Genomic DNA, 18,085 nt, shown 5'->3' with positions numbered 1-18,085 from the left:
GAAACTTTTATTGTTAAGAATTTTAAAATCGTACATATATACAAATTTATGAAAGAAAACATATAAATACGGTGACAAAGACATTGTACAGAATAGTCTTAGATCGTTTAAATAATTTTCCTTGATTAGCACTTCCTCTGTTTAAAGAAACGACACATTACTAAAGTATTTGTTCGCAAGAAATCGTCGGAAACGGTCTATTAGTGGATACAATAATTTATAAATTCTAAGACTAAATAAATATAAGTAATAAAATATAATTTAAAAGTATCTCAATGCGTTCTATAAAGCTTCTGATCATAACATTAACTGTGATAATACAATGTTTGATTGCGACAGAGGAGATCGATCACAATTGGTGGCAAACGGCTTTAATTTACCAAATATATCCGCGTTCTTTCAAAGACAGCAACGGTGATGGTATTGGAGACTTAAACGGTAAGAATGTTATTAACTACTATAATTCGCGAAAGACTTTGTTGTTTTGAAGAGAAACCAGACTATGATTTAACCTGAACTAACGCTTTTAGACGTAGTAGTAGTGATATTAGCCAGGCAATAGCAACTGGCCAAGCAGAGGTTTTAGCACTCTCGAAAGCCCTGGTATTGGAATGCTAAGCAGGTATCGTCAGTCCAAGCCAAAGTGCCTTCGTGTGGGCCCTTGAGCCGAGTGACACTATAGGGCGAAAGAGTAAAAAATTAGTGGTAATAATAGAAAAAAACATTATAGGTGCATAAATGATTTTACTTTTTTTACTTATAAATTCTTTTAATTAATTTTCTGTGATTATCAACTAATACGCCCAATTTCGGTTCGACTTTAATTTGAAGGAAATTATATTTATGATACTATACCAACTAATGATGTCGACAAATTCAAATTCTGGATCTTTGTTCTAGTAACAATTCACACGCACTTTTGAATTGGCAATAATTTCAACATTATAAGTAGTAATCTGCCACCAGATCGAAGGGCTGAAATGTAGAAAAGCCGGTCAGAAATTCTACAATTGCACCTTTTAAATAAAATTCAACAAAGATTGATATATAAATTATTATATCATCAATAAAAATGAAACAATCTTTAATATTATAATTTATTCAATTATACTTTTTATTTTAGATTCAAAACTAACAAAAGGCAGGTCTAGGATAGTTTATTGAACTTTATTTATGTGTACAATTAAACCCGTGAAATTGTGATTTTATAACTTTATGACGACGAAATTTAGACGTTACGAGTTTATTTTTAATTCTTGTGTTTATTATATATCTGCCGTTATTTTATAAGTATTTAAATTATACAAATGTTTTTCGAATCATCGTATAAATTTAATTTTGAACTTAATTTTCAATACTGCCAAATTTCCTTAAAAAGATCTAAAGATTAAGGCTAATAAAATTTATCTTAGGTGTTTTGCTCGAGTTCTTCGACAGATAATTTATTTATGAAACGTAAAATATTATCAAGAATACCATTAAAATCCTCACAGGAACTGTAATAAACGGTATAAAAACAGTGTATTGCCAATTCGTACAAAAACTAACATTCTTATTTAGTTTATTTAATTTTTATCATGCAACAACAAATGAACTAATGATTAAAATTTTATGTATATTTTTTGTTTATATAAATCCTTTTCTTAAATAAAAAACAGACACGTATTTACAATATACAGTCGTGTCTGTTTTTTATTTGTTTTTTTGTTTGTTAACGCGATGTACAAGTAAAAACTATCAAATTATATTCGAAGTTTTTATATGAATTTTTTGGGCAGTTGTTATCTATCACGCCTCATGATCGCTATTCTAATGATGTTGCGCAATCTTTGATTTTTTTCTAACGCTAATTTAATTTTATACAATAAATAATATGAAATTACATTTAGTTAACTTTTGAAAAATATTTATTCATAATAAGATAAAAATCTAATTTACTTTTTAAAGTCATCTTTTTCTATTGACAGAAATGTGAAATATAACACTATACTTTAATTAGCTACATTCCGTTTTGTAATAATAAAAAATGTTACAGCCCTGAGTCAGAAATTTTTTGTCAAACATTTAAGTTCGGATTTAAAAATAACAAACATTTAATTACTGATATCCAGATAGCTTTTCCAGATATTAAGTGACTGTTTTAATACAAATAATATAATAATTTAGCTATTTTTAGAGCTAATGTAATTGGCCTCATGAAATATACTTCTTTATGTCTCAAGAAGAGCACTGGAGCACTAAAAAAATGTATATATTACTAGCTGATCCCGCAAACGTTGTTTTGCAAAAAAAAATTGATATTTTACATTACAAATTAAAAATAAGGGTTGATAGTAGAGGGGTGAAAATTTATGGTTGTATGTATTCTTGTATGCTGTATCATAAAAAAATAAAAACAAAAAATTTCGTTAAAAAAATAAAAAAAAATTTTTAAGTGTGAACAACCTTTATCACTAAGGGGTATAGAAAATAGATAGTAGCCGATTCTCAGACCTACTGAATACGCATATTAAATTTGGTAAAAATTAGTCAAGCCGTTTCAGAGGAGTTCAAGTTCGAACACCGTGACACGAGAATTTTATATATTAGATAAGAAACAATTAGCCTCAAACTTTAAATCAACCCATATATGCACGAGTATTGATTTTTATTAATTTCTGTCACTATATTTTATCATCATCATTTCATTCATAGGATGATCAATATTGGTCAAACGCCAAACCCATAAATTTTCAATAAGGGCAGTCGAAAGTGACCTACGTTCAAATCATCCGACAACTTTAGCAAAGTCATCTTTCCATCTCGTAGATGGATGTCTTACACTAGCCGATCCGTGGTCGCAACTCAAGAAACTTAAGGCATCAGCAGCCATCTGTTTTGCGTACTATGTGGCCTGCCACCCAGTGGCGTACCTAGGGGGGGGCGGTGGGTGCGGTCCGCACCGGGCGGCACTTACCTTGGGGCGGCATTTTTTATATTTACTTATAGTTGTAAAAAGCAACTTATTCATTTCATATTTATTTTTATTCTTGAATAATAAGTGATTATTATGATTATTATAAGTTTAATATTTGATTTATAAATTATGATTAACTATATGATTTCGAATATTATTCCTCGGTGTATGTAAATGCATTTTAGTGTAAATTTTGAATTCTAATTCAAGAAGAAGATAATAATTTTATTTTATTGTATTCATTAAAATTCGTTTAATTCGTAAAAGGATCTTTACGATTTTGTTCGGCAATTTTTCCTTACTAAAATTTTTTGATGTCAGTTTATAAATGTCATTTTATTTGAATAGTTTATATGATTACTTTAAAGAGATATATCAATATTCATGTCAATTAAGACTACAAAATCTTGCAAGATTGTCAATAGAACAAGAAATTACAAATAATATAAATTTTGGGAGCATTATACATGATTTTTCTAGTATGAAAGCTAGGAGAGTAGATATTATATAAATATATTTACGAGTGCATACAAATATGTGTAAAAAACATTTACTCTGTGTAATAATTAATATTGATTTAATAACTTAGTAATCTATTTATGTGTATTAATTTATAAAAACCACTATATGATTGACTTATATAATAGAAAGGGCGGCAAACTGGAGATCGCCCCGGGCGCCAAAGGTTCTAGGTACGCCACTGCTGCCACCTGCCTCTTCAACTTGCCAATCCGCTAGAATCCTTTCGTTCGTCTATGGATCTTCTTATTCCTGACTCGATCTCGTAAGGAAATCCCTAGCATAGTGTCGTATTCTCAAATACCATTATCTGATATTTTATTGTCTTTGGCAGGTATAAGGGAGAAGCTACCGTATTTAAGAGAGACTGGAGTTGACGCTATTTGGATGTCACCAATATATCTATCCCCAATGTATGACTTCGGATACGACATAGCAGACTACCGGGAGATCGCCCCGGAATATGGAACCATGGACGACTTTCACATGCTCATGAAAGATGCTCGAAAAATGGGTGAGATATTCTTCTTCTTTTCAGCTCCTACACAAAATGTTATATGACTCTCTCTCATTGCAAATTTAATTAATAACTCGTTTAGACGAGTCCATCCAGGCGCGGTTTCTTGTATACATTATAATGTTTGATTGGTTATAGGTGTAAAAACTTCGAGTCGGTGGAAATTATAACTTATTTTTTAGCAAAAAGCTTAAAAGCTTTTACATCTATTTACAATCATCCTGTATAGTGATCGCTCTGAAATATATTACATTAATTTATTTTTTCTACTCGAACAATAACACACAGTACAGAGTCTACAAAGACAGGCAGTAAACAATAATAAATTTTGATATGTAGTTATCCCAATTTTGAAAACGCTTTTCGTGATATATTATTAATATTTATTTATTTAAAATACTTTTTACACATTTTATTTATAACTGGAAACTTAATGCAATGATTTTAAGCAGCAAACATGCTATATATTCACCCCCTTTAAACTTTTAACAAACTGTTACTAATCACCTGTATAACAATATTGCAAATCATCAAAACTGATCCTTAATTCTTCATGTGCTTAGAACAGAAAACATTAACTTCATAATAAGAACAATGGAACTATTAAAGATTTAACGATGGGTTGAGGCAGCAGCACTCATGTGCGTCGTAATGTAAAATACGTTTCTATATATGATATCATATTAAAACATAAATACCTACAGATTTGTTTTGAAGTAGCAGATAGTAGAATATTAGTAGATAAAAACACATAGTAATATAGACATGTTTTATTTACTACTTTAATACCTTCGTATTTATAGGAAATAATTAAAACGGATATTTATAAAATCCTTACATTTCCGACGTGTGATATCGTATGCCAGGTACTATAATGAAAGAACTCTAATTTAATGTGGTATTAACTCATCTGTGCATAGTATCTATTATAACTCTTCAGCTTATCTCCATCGATTTATATTATTATGGTCTTAACTTTTACGTTTCAACATTACCATTTTATCCACTGATTGATAGAGGCCTCTTTCATAGAATTCCAATAGGTCCGGATGGAAGCAGCCTATGTGGATCTTTGGCGAACTTAGTGTTACCGAAACCGCTTTACAGCGTTTAAGATACGTTCACGGCGTTAAGTTCTAAATTATAATAATTACATTAGCCATTGGGTATATTTTAACACGGAAAATCATTTTGACATCTTTCTAAAAATCACGTTATCATATATATTATCTCCAATATATTTTCTGCTAAATCAATTATTGAAAGTAAAGATTTTATTTGAAATATTTTTTGAGTTAACGACATCGAAAAATAATGTAATAAGGTCATTCATACTGCAATGATTGATACGTCGCACATTGCTAGTGATGTCACGTCATTGTCAATATCGATTTGTACCGATATATATGGGAGCCGTGCACAACCTTCGGCTGTTCAGATTTTTTTTAATCCATGTAGTCTTACTTTATTTAAATAAAAATAGATATATTATGGCTTAGAAATAATGATAAGTTAATTTAATACTATTACGTGTATCTATCTTATATAAACTATAATATATAAATACAAATATTTTTAAATTATTATACCGGAAAGTAATAATTTTTATATTATTTTACAAAGTCAATAAATGGGCATGCTAAAAACATTTTTAATAACAGTAAATAATTCGTTTATAATGGAGGTTATTATTATTTATAATTTGAATTAAATAACTGCTTGAGACAACGATAAAAAACCGTCACGAAATTTCAAAAAGGGTTAGGGATGTAAGCAATCTGTTCATAAATGTCACATGAGAAAAGGTTGATTGTCACTATTTTAGAGGTTAAGTTCGAGCAGGAAAACGTATCATCGGTTTTTACATTTCCTTATAGCAATAGTTTATAATGTAGTCACACTAACGGAAGTATATATTTCCGTGTTTTTGTCCTACATCTGTCGATAACTGTCTTAGGATGTATTTATTAAATCTATTGTCTTTTGTTCAGAATTCATGGATATTGCATTTAAATTTTTAATTCAACCATTCAATATTTGAATTATCAATATACACAATTTAATTTATTGCGAATAATTTAATAACCGTTTTAAAAACTTCAACTAGATAACATTGTCTTATTTGAACTACGTACGTAAGATTATTTTTAATGAAGAAATTAAAAAGAATTTCATACACACAAATGTAAATAGTAGCCGTACAAAAAAAACAGGTTACGAATTCCGCTTCCGAAGTAAAATAAACAGTTTTTATTTTTATATAGTAAAAATTATGTAAATATTTTAATTTATTCTATAAAAATGCGTCAATACAACGCAATGGATTTTCGGAAAAAAACTTGTCTAATAGTTTTCTACGACGTTGATTAAACTGTATAAAATGCGTCGCAATATTTATATAAAGGTTCTGGCGTCATTTCTATTTGCTAAAAATCTTATATATAATTATAATAGAAAAGTATAATAGTTGATGGACACAAAATATCAAAAATTAATTAAATAGTTGAATTAAAAAAGAATTTTTGTTGGTGAAAATACGGGTCTAAAAAAATGGAAAAAAGCTCAGAAAAATATCAATTACATAATAAAATTATGAATTCACCATATAGAACATGTCTAATAAACCTAAACTAGGAATCTCTCCTATAAACTAAATATTACAATATATTTTTAGTGTTATTAATGTTTTTTTTTATTTTTTTTTATTTGTGGGAGTTTGCCAACGTTATTAATTGTAGGTAATGAATTATACCTTTCGTTTTAAAACAATACAGTATGTTTTGTCATTTGTATGCACGTACTTAACAAAACTTATTGTGAGTGCCGTCTCGGAACAACAAAACACGAGGAAAATTAATGCACCTTGACACATTAACTTACATTGTTTGTTTTAGAAAAATATATTCATTATTTAGAATGTCTTAAATCTTTACCCGCCTTATAAAAGTATACGCCGTAGAAAAAATATTCTTAACTAAGTTTTATATCTCTCCTAGATTCACTTGTTAAAACATAACTGACTTATTTATTGAATTTTTGTCTAAATATTCTCGTTTAATTTATATTGTCGAAAATGTTAGTGTTATAAATAGTCGATCAATTTTCACTGGTCAATTAAAGAGAGTTTTTAAATATAAAATAATAATTTATGCGTAATATTACCTGTGTGTAATTTTACCATCTTTGTCAACATATGATTAAACACCTTAACTAACAAGAAATGCTGATAACACGTATACAGATATACTCGTACAATGCAGACTAATAAAATAGTTAGGATTATAAATGATCTTGGTATTGACCTGAAATTTAAACATAATAACATTATCTTCGTATCTGTCGTAGGCATTCGTGTGATTCTGGATTTTGTTCCAAACCACACGAGCAACGAGAGCGATTGGTTCATCCGGTCGGCGCGCCGGGAACCGGACTACGAGAATTACTATGTGTGGGCCGACGGCGTGCCCCACCCGGATAAACCGGACGTCCTGCTGCCTCCTAGCAACTGGGTAAACCTTAAAAACCACTACTAGATTATACCAACAATGTAAACAAGTGAAGTATTTTTTCACTTTTCCTTTGCTAAAGTAAATTATGCAATTTCCTGTTGACGAGACAAATGCGTACATATTAAAACTTCCAACTAGTACAAAGACGAGTCGGCTCTTTTTAGGTTTGAGGCAAAATAAGAAAAGTTCATACGTAGAAAAATAAATAACCGAATTTATAACTAAATCATAGTAATCAGTAACGTTTAATAACTTATAACCCATTGAGCAAAAGAAGCAATTAGAGAAAGGTCATTGCATTGTGAAAACCTTGGTTTCCTTTTTCTCTACGTGGCGGAAACATGCACGCTGAATCGTAATTATGATTTTTTAAATTTGAATTCTGTGGGAAAAGTCATAAAATAAAGACGAGAGATATTCGCAAAGTCGTTTTCAAGTTTAACATGACCAAGGGAAATAAAGGTTCATTTACTTAAACATAAGAAACTTAAACAGAAAATCTCGAGCAGTGGTAAATGGCGGTAGAGGACTGAGACCTGCGATCATTCGTCGCGGGTTCGATTCCCGCGATACAATCTTATGTAATTCACACTTTCTATATTAATTACATAGGGTTGCCACTGCTCACTAAACAGGTTTCCAGGTGATGGGCAGAAGTGTTCTCTGCATGCCATAATATCACACTGCGATCGCCAACCCGCCTGCCACGCGTGGCGATTATAGTATATCCCCTAATAGATACCTTTGGGTGAGCCCTTACAGAGGGTGTCTATGGACTGAAAAGACGAAGACACCTAGAAACTGACTGTGATAATATAATATAATATAATATAATATGATATTTTAATGCTACCAGCGCTAATGCCACATGTAAACACACCTTTATATTTATTTAGAATTGTTAACATTTGCATAAATGAGATAGAAGAAGCGCTATATTAACGATATGTCGAGTAAAGAATAAAATCAAATTATTGATATTTTTTACATGATCGTACTGTTGTTTTGGATGAAGTTAGTTAGTTTGGATAAAATGCTGTTAGCCATGGGGACTTTTAAATCTTCATTGGGACAGAGTTTACGAAACGGAAGTGTCCGTACATGAATGTTGACGAAAATAATTTCTCTAGAATATTTTGTCTCTAGGATTGAATTTGAATGCTTTTTTACTTTTTCATGATTAGCTTAGCAACTTCGGTAACAGTGCGTGGGAGTACAACGAAGAACGTGCCCAGTTCTATCTGCATCAGTTCGTGGTGGGCCAGCCCGACCTTAACTATCGCGAACCTAAGGTGCAGGAGGAGATGAAGGTAACTCAAATCATAAGCTAAGAAAATGTCCCTTCCAAAAGTGTCCCGACAGTGGAAACATTATAAGCTTAACACAATACAATAAAATGACACATAAAAATTTCATTTATTTATAATTTTTTTTCATATAAATTTGTAAATATCCACTAAGGATCTTTAGTACGCCATTAAATGAATCAATTAAATTAAATGAATCAAGAATCAGATTGATTTTTTATAATGACAACTTAACTTGAAGTTACGAAAGTCGTAAACACGTCCCATCTGTGAAAATACCTTAGTGAGTAGTAGTATAACCACTAAGTCGAGTTTCGACCCTCACGGGTCTTCTTATGTCGGAATGCCAAGCGGGTTTTATTAGAAATAATAACGTAATGAGAATATAGTAACGAAAAGCGTTTTAAAAATTCAAATTAATTACGGTTTAATATCTCTCCCTGCAGTCTTTGTACTGCGAAAAGTTATTGAACTGTTGTATTCCAATAGAAAATATAAATAATTGTAACATATTTGAAAGACAACACTCTATATAGTTTGATTAGAAAAAGATGTTAAAGCTTTTTGATTTTTTTTGCCATACATTTAAAACCTTCAAAGGTTTTACACCTATTTCCAATGACCATGTATATATGTGGTATACAAAGGTGTTATTTATATATCTATGATTTTTATTTATTGTCCGCAGGAAGTGCTGAGGTTCTGGCTGGATATGGGCGTATCTGGTTTCCGGGTGGATGCTATTAACATGCTCTACGAGGCACGACCTGAGGACTTCGGCGGGAAGTACCCAGACGAGCCACGATCAGGTACGCTTTTACTAGTTTAGCATCTTGTAACTATTATTAGTTTAAATAGATTTGGTATGGGCCAAATAGCTTACACCCTGTGACGTAAACAAATGAGGTTTCGATAAGCAAGCTCTAAAGCTCTTCATGGAGCATGCGTCAAGGAGCCATGTAAAAAGTTCTTTGTTAAATAATCATAACAATCCAGAATTATATTCGTGTTATGACTTCACGGTGTAGTAATAAAAATCCCCTACCTATTTATATATAGCAGGGATGAGCAACCTTTTTAATCAAGACGTTAATTTAAATATTAAAATTGTTTTATGGGCAGCATATAAAGTACCACTTATTTATAATAATAGAACAAAAAAATAATTTTTCATCTACAAATTCAATACAAAAAATCGCGCAAACGCGTCGCGTTCGTATTGTATGTTTGAACAAGTAACTGTGCGAGTTACTTTTCCCAAACAGATTGTTTTTGTTTATTATGTGCTACCACTTTATTATAATAAATTTTATAATTATATAATATTCGAAACGCATGGCGCACCACATAAACATTTTGAAGGGGTCGCAAGCAGTCCGCGAGCCGTGTGTTTCTCATCCCTGATCCAAAGTGTATAAGTGACTACCATGAAGACACAGTATATTGGTGTTTATTCAATCCTGGTACCCTTCTTTCGAGAGGTCAGAATCCTAACTGTCGGACCTTTACAATGCAATAATGATAAAGCGCAACAAGGTTTATTAGCTATTGGATTAACGACCTGTTGTATGAATTACATTTTTTGAAAAGTATACACGAATAACATAGTTTTATATTCAAGGTAACGATGACGCAGTTCCCGGCGATTATAAGTATTTGGATCACATTTACACGAAGAACTTAAACGAGACGTACGAGATGGTGTACGATTGGCGCGAACTACTCGACGAGTACACGCAGCCTCATGCGGAACATAAGATCATGATGACGGAGGCCTACGCGGATATCAGCAACATGATACGCTACTACGGTGATAAGCATAGAAACGGCTCCGTGCCTTTTAACTTCTCGTTCCTCGGGGACATCCGTAACACGTCCACCGCGTACGACATCAAACTGGTCATTGACAAGTGGATGACGTACATGCCAAGTGGAAAGACAGCTAACTGGGTGGTAAGTATTAATCATCTTCGAACATATATTCAAATCATAGAGCTTCCATCAGATAGCGGGCTCTATACGAGCTGATTGGTTATTTAACTAATTTGTCTCCAAAAAGCTTTAAAGCTATAAAGTGATCACTGGGAAATGTTTCTTTTTTTATTAGAATTCGACTGGGACAGGTAGTAAACAATAATTCATTCTAATATGTCGTAAACCGAATTTTGTAGACGCCCTTTCTTATATTATCTATAACTTATTTCTTTTGAAACCATTATTTTCGGATAGGGATTCGTACCATATACTATTTAACAGCAAATGAGGCATATATTATAAAGGTTGTTTGTTAGAGATCGCTTTGAGCGATAAGACTGCCTCTTGTATCGTATGAATTATTTCTTTTTCTTTCTCTATTTATTGTCTATGGTGTACAAAAAACTGTTAATAAATAAATAAATAAAATATGAACTCCTATAAAGATTTTACGTCTACAACCAATCACCCTGTATGTAAATCTTCAACGGCGTATCTTTTACTAACTAGTCTATTTTAATTAATGTACCAGACATTAAATAGTTCATAGGTACTTATGTTCTTTTTCTAGAAATTCTGTTACTAAACTTTTATGTTGTCCTGGTCGCCGCTCCAGAACCTTTCGGCCCCAACGTCTGTCAATTGTCTGCTTGTTTACAAATGTCTCGTTTTCAGAACGGAAACCACGACCAGAGTCGAGTCGCGTCCCGGCAGGGTACCGACCGCGTGGACGCTATGAACATGCTGGCACTCTTGCTGCCCGGTATTGCCATCACTTACCAGGTAATGTTTATTTAATGACCACAGACTACACAGAATTCTGAAATGCTTGCACATCTATCTATATATAGAAAAAAAGATTTTCACCTATATACTGACTTATCACGATATCTTTAAAATGATAAGGCTTAGAGGCTTGAAATTGGATTTGAATATTTTTTAGCCGAGTGGAAGACAGCTAAGAGATCCAATTTTATGAAATGTCATCAGCTGGTTAAGGGGGTGTACATAAAATTTGCTAAGGAAGCGGGGGACAAATAGTCTTTCATTAGAAATAAGAACATACTAGCACCTATTCAATACATCAGAATGCAGTTTGGTTATAAACACCTTTGGATTTCCATAATGTAATAAATAATAACTTTCGAATGTCGATATCACGATAGCATCTTTGTAACAGTAATCCGGATTCATTGTTATATTTCTTTGGAATCGAAGCCTTGTTATCTGGCGAGTCGATTATTTCTATATTTATAGGGGAGCAATTTAATTTTACTTTTTATTAAATTGGGCTCTTCTGGCATTATACCCTTGACGCACACAATTGATAAATATGAATAAATATATCAATAGTTAAGAGAGTTAATTTTTAGAGAGAGTTTCGACATCATTTACATGTTTAACCGAATGGTGTTAAGATGTGGTATTTTGTGTTATAAAATATTGTATATTAAAACAGCTGTCTGGGCATGATTTATTTTCGCCTGGATCATGGCCTGGTCATTTTTGTACCTGCCTTACACTGCTGCCCATATAATATTTGCAGATTCCGCAGGTTTGTAAAGGCAAGGCACAGAGCGCCCTTAGCTTAAAACTACTATAAAGGCAGCTAATTTCGTGTGCTCTCCGGGGAGCCTCGACTTAGCCAGCTATACACCAATTTCACCGAATTGGGGTTTTTCATCAGGGCGAGGAGCTGGGTATGACGGACGGGTACGTGAGCTGGCGAGACACGCGTGATCCGCAAGCCTGTGCCTCCGGGGCGGGGCGTTACGCACGCACTTCGCGTGACCCCGAACGCACTCCCTACCACTGGGACGCCACCGCTCATGCTGGCTTCTCTAACTCCACGGCCGCCACATGGCTGCCGGTCGCCGACAACTACGTCACGGTCAACTTAGCTGCCCAACTTTCCACTAGAAGTCACTACACGGTTAGTAAGTTTTCCGCTAGCATGTATGAGTGCAATGAATAGGGTTATACGAGCGGGTGCGATAAAGATCAAAGGATTGCTCGTCTGAAATGGCAGTGGACGGGGAACGTTGCTTGTGCAACCGGCGACCGTTGGAGCCCTAAAGTTCTCAAGTGGCGACTAAGAGCCAGTTAACGAGGCATGGTTAGGCCCACATGAGTTGGATCGACGAGTCACGGGACGTCGCTGGATGCCGGCAGCACAAGACCGGTCATCGTAGCCATCTTTGTAGAACATGATGATAATAGTGTCGTTAAGCGAAAATCAATTTACACGTTCACGAGAAAGTTTATAATAACTGTGGGTGTAACAGTAAAAATAAAATTTTTCTTTCCGGCTGTGAAAAATTTGAAGTCAATCAAAAAAATATATATCGTGTAAAAGAAAACACATTTACACATAACAATTTAATTCTACCCTCATTGAAATAAATTTCTTCGGTGTACGAATAGAAAGCTTATTTTCGTATGCAATCGTTGTTTATTATTAAGACACTAAATCAACAAATAAAGTGATAAGGTCCCGGTTATTTTATTTGCTTATTTTCTCTAATTAAAATTCGACAAATTAACTTTCCGTGGTAAAGCCTTTTAAAGCAAGTAGAATAGTTATTAAAACAGGAAATATTCCAATGCATTAATGATTTTGTGGACTTAAAATCAGTATTAAAAATGGCAACTTTTTAAAATGTGATATTTATTTTTTAAATTTTGTTGATTTCTTTTTTAGTTTTACAAAGACTTAGCAGCGGCCAGGAAGAAACCAGCAGCACGTTTGGGTGACTTAGAAACGAGAGCGTTGTCTGAATCAATTCTGGTTATCACTAGGTAAGTTAGACACATTGCAACTGCTATTATAATCTATTTAAAGTTTACTGTCAGATCTATATTCAAAGATAAAATGAAAAACGATTGTTCGAATTTTATCACACGTTATTTAATTTTACCTAATAATTTAGTACTCTTTCGTGTAATGTTATAAACTTTTAAACAAATTATGTAGATGTCATTAATTGCTTCTTTACTTTGGGAAATCTTATCACATTGTAGTCTTATATGACTTGTATACTGATATTAAACATTTTATACATCATGGTTATATAAGTTTTTATTTATTGTTGTATTTATAATAATTCATATGAGTAAATATTACATATATTTACTTTGTTTGAATGTATACTTGGATACCGGCTTTTAATCCTTTTTTTCTATACTATAATTATCTGTGAGAAATAACCTTGAGTGATAAAACCAACCAATGTACATTTTTAGTTATTACGAATCTGTACATATTTAATTTCAGACGTGTAAAATAAAAAGTATATAAAAATATGAATAAAAAATATATTTAATATACATGAATTCTGTTTGCCTTATTGGCATTCCGTATCACCTGATTTGAGGTAGCTAAAAAGTTTTATACCATAATTTAAAAAAAAAACTGGCGTTCCCATAGGATAGAAAAAAACATAACTTTTAAATGAAAAGTTATTTTTGAGGGTAGACGGATTAAAATTGAATAAAAAAAATTATTAAAAACTTTCCAGATACTGTTTAAGTTGTGTTATTCGTACCTTTGTGAGATAGTACAAGAATTACTAATACTTTATGTTTGACTTTTATTAGTGTAATTATGCTTGTACCATTGACAGGCTACTACCAGGATCACCAGGTATTGTGGGCATCATAAACCTTTCTTACAAAGAGGAGGTAGTTAACTTGTCTTCATTGCGTCTGCTGCCGCATAAGATGAGAGTTGTTGCTTCTGGTGTGGACTGTTCACTAAAGAATGGGTAAGACTTACAAAATTCACCACTCATATTTACACGAAACTAATCTTAAAATTTTATTCAAGTCAAATTATGGAATAAGTTGATTAAAATTGTATTAAAATACATGTAGTACTCTCTCTGTCGCATTCAATAAGTTATATAAGTCAACACATTGTGCACATGTACATCTTTACAACATTGACAAAAAAGATCAGATTTTGATGACTCTTCGCAAATCCAGAGGACTTTGGCGCCCGCATAGCTTTGACAAGAAGGATGCCATTATAGATGTCACTATCAGGCTCTTACATTCTTCTCATAACATACTTGTATATCACTATAAATGATCTAAGTGAATAACAAGACCATTGTACCAGTTAGAAAAAAGAAAACTTCCTCCAACTTCCCATCAATAAATATCACAAATTATCTTTTTATTTTTCCATTGCTTAATCTTTTTGTGTCTTTTTGTACAAAACAGAATTAATAATTTTCCATTTTTTTTTACTTTATTAAGATTAATAATTCTTACTAAGTTATACATACATAGTGTTAGAGTTTAAAAAATAACAAAATTGAAGTTAAACTTAACATTTCAGTTTTATGAATAGGCCGATTGAATAACCTCCTAGTAAACTGATGGCCTTAGAATAAAATTAATTCCTAATTTTCACACAAAATCTTAAAATTTTAAAACGACGATATGTAAATCACACAAATGATAATATATGTGACTTTTTTTTACAGGATGCCATTGATGAAGGACTATCTGCCAATATCTGCACATTGTGCTGTAGTGTTTGAAACTTTAGACAATTGTTGTTGAATGTAATTAATATTTTAACTTATTTATTGAAGTATTGGTAATTTAAGTGTTTCAAAATAAAATTAATTAGTATTAGTAACATATAGTTTTATTTGTACATTTTATTTACAATTAACTGAGAATATTTATTGCTTTACATAGAGCACAGAAAACACAAATTAACAGATGGCCACAAGGGCCTTAAGGATATAGAGTCGAGACCAAGGATTGGAAAACACTGCATATGATGTCTACCCACAGGATGAACAGACGTCTCTTTAGAAAAACAGCTTTCCAATTGTAAAAGCTGCTTCTGACTGGTGCTATTGGAAACCTATAGAGGAGTTCTATATTCAACAGTGGACAACTTCCAAAGGCTGAAGTATGATGATTTTACTAGAGATCGAATCTAAAGTTCCAGTATTCGCTTATGATTGAAGCCACTTTTGTATACAGTTCTGGAATATAACTGGATATGTAAGATAAATAACTTTACCACACCGGCTTATATAAGTGAGACTAACTAAACATAAGCGTTTGCAGAGAGTCTTGAAATACTTATTTAATTACTAACTTATGAAGCCAACTCCATAATTTCTTAGCTTATTTTATCTAGTAAATACATCATATAATTCAAAAATCCATTGCACCTTCAAGGAAACACAAACAATCCACTTTGTTGATAACAAGGTCCAAATCTTTCTTTGCAATTGTTTTTCTTTTGCTTGCTGCAGTGTATGTAAATGTTTCTTTTGCCATTGTCTCCAAAAATAATTCCTGAAAAATATTACATAATTTTTTTTATTCCCTTATTTCCAATCATTATTATTGAAAATTGATCAAGGTTTGAGAATTAAAATAAGTTAACATACACATAGCGATGGAAAAAGAAATCTATTTATTTTAAATGGATGCTTCCTTCTAGGTGTAGCTTGAAAGGGTATGAATGTATATCTTATTTACTGACAAATAATGTATGGTGTTCCCTATAGAAAAATCATATCTTGCTAGTAGTCATAGGCCTGTTGCATTTCAAAAGAAAAAAATAAATTATTATAACATATTTCAGAGTGATAAATTATATTTACTAATTATTATATACAGGTGATTGGAAATAGATAAAATCTTCAAGTTTTTTTGCTGATAGAAAATGAATAAATGAATGATTTTGCACTATAGTTTCATCGGATTAATAAATTGTGTAAGAATTTTTTATTTGTTTGTCACATGGAGGCTTATACCGCTTTGGCTACAGCTTTCACGCCTAAGTAATATTCATGAAAAGATATGAGGAAAACAAAGTGGAAAATCTGTCCATGGTCGTATAAAGCAAGATTCCTACACAGTTAAACCCTCTCCTTGCATTTCCGAGCCCAATTTACATCCATTTTCATGCAAGACAAGGCATTATTGTTAAAAAAAACCTACTAGACTAAAACGGTTGCTAATAAGGAATAACTGGTACAGGAGAACTTTTCCAACTTTTGTACACTTACTGTTGCCTTAGTAACTAAGAAGACGGCATCAGCAGACACGATGCTTACGTCCGGATCCATTTTCATTATGTTTCTAATTCTGGCTTTTGGTAGTTTCGTCGACCGAACGATATCAGTGCGATGATTCGGAGTTTTTTTATCCGCAACGATGTGGTCTTCGGAATTTAATTCCTCAGAATTTTGTGCATTTGCAACTTCAGAATCAAGTCCTTCTGAACTATGATTTTCATTATTAAATAAATATTGATCACTATCTTCAATCCCAGCAAACATATCCAAATCCGTTAAATTATCTTCATTTATCATGTTGAGATCTTCTCTGTTCATTGATAGTTAAAACATGGAGCAAAAAAGATTTTAAAAAGTATATATATTAAAAAATGAATAGCATTTGGCTTTAATGGCGCCAAACAAAAATTAAAATATTGTTTTTGCTGTCAAACATTTTATGTCAATTATAATACCTGTCAAAAATTTAGTCAATAGTTCAGTGCAACGTGATTCTCAATTACACTACCAGTTAAACTATTATCGTTAAAAAAATAAACTCTTTGGTACTTTACTTCTTTACTACTTTCTTTTAAATAATATAAGATAATAAATTCCTATTTAGAGTTTCATAAATGCTCCTTTACCTATATCTATTATAGTTTAAAATAAAAAATATTAAAATTCGTAGGGAGTTTAATCTAATTTTTTTTATATAGTATACTTTGTTAATTCTGAAATAGAAAAACGATTTTTTTTGTACTAAGCTTCTATTTTTTTCATAATGGTAATTTTTCTTGTCACTATGTTTTTCTAATTTTAACATTATAAATATAAGATTAACGATATTCTGAATGATGAAGTAGAACATAATAATAATTGCCAAGTTTTAGAGTTTAGTCAAGGTTACGCGATCTTTGGACGAGGCCATGCAGTGGGCGACTATTAACTGACGTATTGATGAGTTGTCAGTACAAAAACTTTATATTAGCAAATTGAAATAAGATTGTCTTAATAAATTCCAGAGTATTCTCTTAAAACACTGTTATTTGTAATATAGCTAAAGCTTATTAAATGCAGGAAAAATAAAACGAGATTAAGATTTGAAGTACGTCTTTATTAAATTATTAAAAAAATAGATTCATGTCAACAAAATGTTCAATGTCACAGTTTCATAATACTTATTTCCTAATGGAGTTTTCCTAAAAGTATTATCCAAATGAGGCATTCCAAAAAAGATTTGTACTTTTAGATACCAAGTTATCTTATTT

The 18,085-nt window shown here is 31.8% G+C and overlaps 2 protein-coding genes across 2 annotated transcripts; one reads left to right on the top strand and one right to left on the bottom strand.

The window, feature by feature from the left end:
• Positions 1-15,389, top strand: LOC137931334 (maltase 2-like). The gene is made up of 11 exons (XM_068774807.1): positions 1-438; positions 3,810-3,989; positions 7,338-7,501; positions 8,686-8,811; positions 9,497-9,617; positions 10,430-10,761; positions 11,458-11,565; positions 12,470-12,715; positions 13,484-13,581; positions 14,406-14,546; positions 15,273-15,389. The coding sequence occupies exons 1-11, from the start codon at positions 276-278 to the stop codon at positions 15,349-15,351; spliced, it is 1,758 nt and encodes a 585-aa protein (XP_068630908.1). The 5' UTR covers positions 1-275; the 3' UTR covers positions 15,352-15,389.
• A 106-nt stretch (positions 15,390-15,495) lies between these two features.
• Positions 15,496-17,226, bottom strand: LOC137931139 (DNA polymerase epsilon subunit 4-like). The gene is made up of 2 exons (XM_068774540.1): positions 16,827-17,226; positions 15,496-16,107 (listed from the first exon to the last, which is right to left on the bottom strand). Exons 1-2 carry the CDS (start codon positions 17,151-17,153, stop codon positions 15,964-15,966), a joined length of 471 nt encoding a protein of 156 aa, XP_068630641.1. The 5' UTR covers positions 17,154-17,226; the 3' UTR covers positions 15,496-15,963.
• Positions 17,227-18,085: the final 859 nt, after the last annotated feature.

The sequence above is a fragment of the Battus philenor genome, unplaced genomic scaffold (genome assembly GCF_028537555.1).
Source record: "Battus philenor isolate CCGP_79_NKW_IND1 unplaced genomic scaffold, ilBatPhil1.0.hap1 SCAF_7, whole genome shotgun sequence".
Lineage (NCBI taxonomy): Eukaryota > Metazoa > Arthropoda > Insecta > Lepidoptera > Papilionidae > Battus > Battus philenor.
Note: the sequence above shows the minus strand (reverse complement) of the source record. Positions and strands in the feature narration are given on the sequence as shown.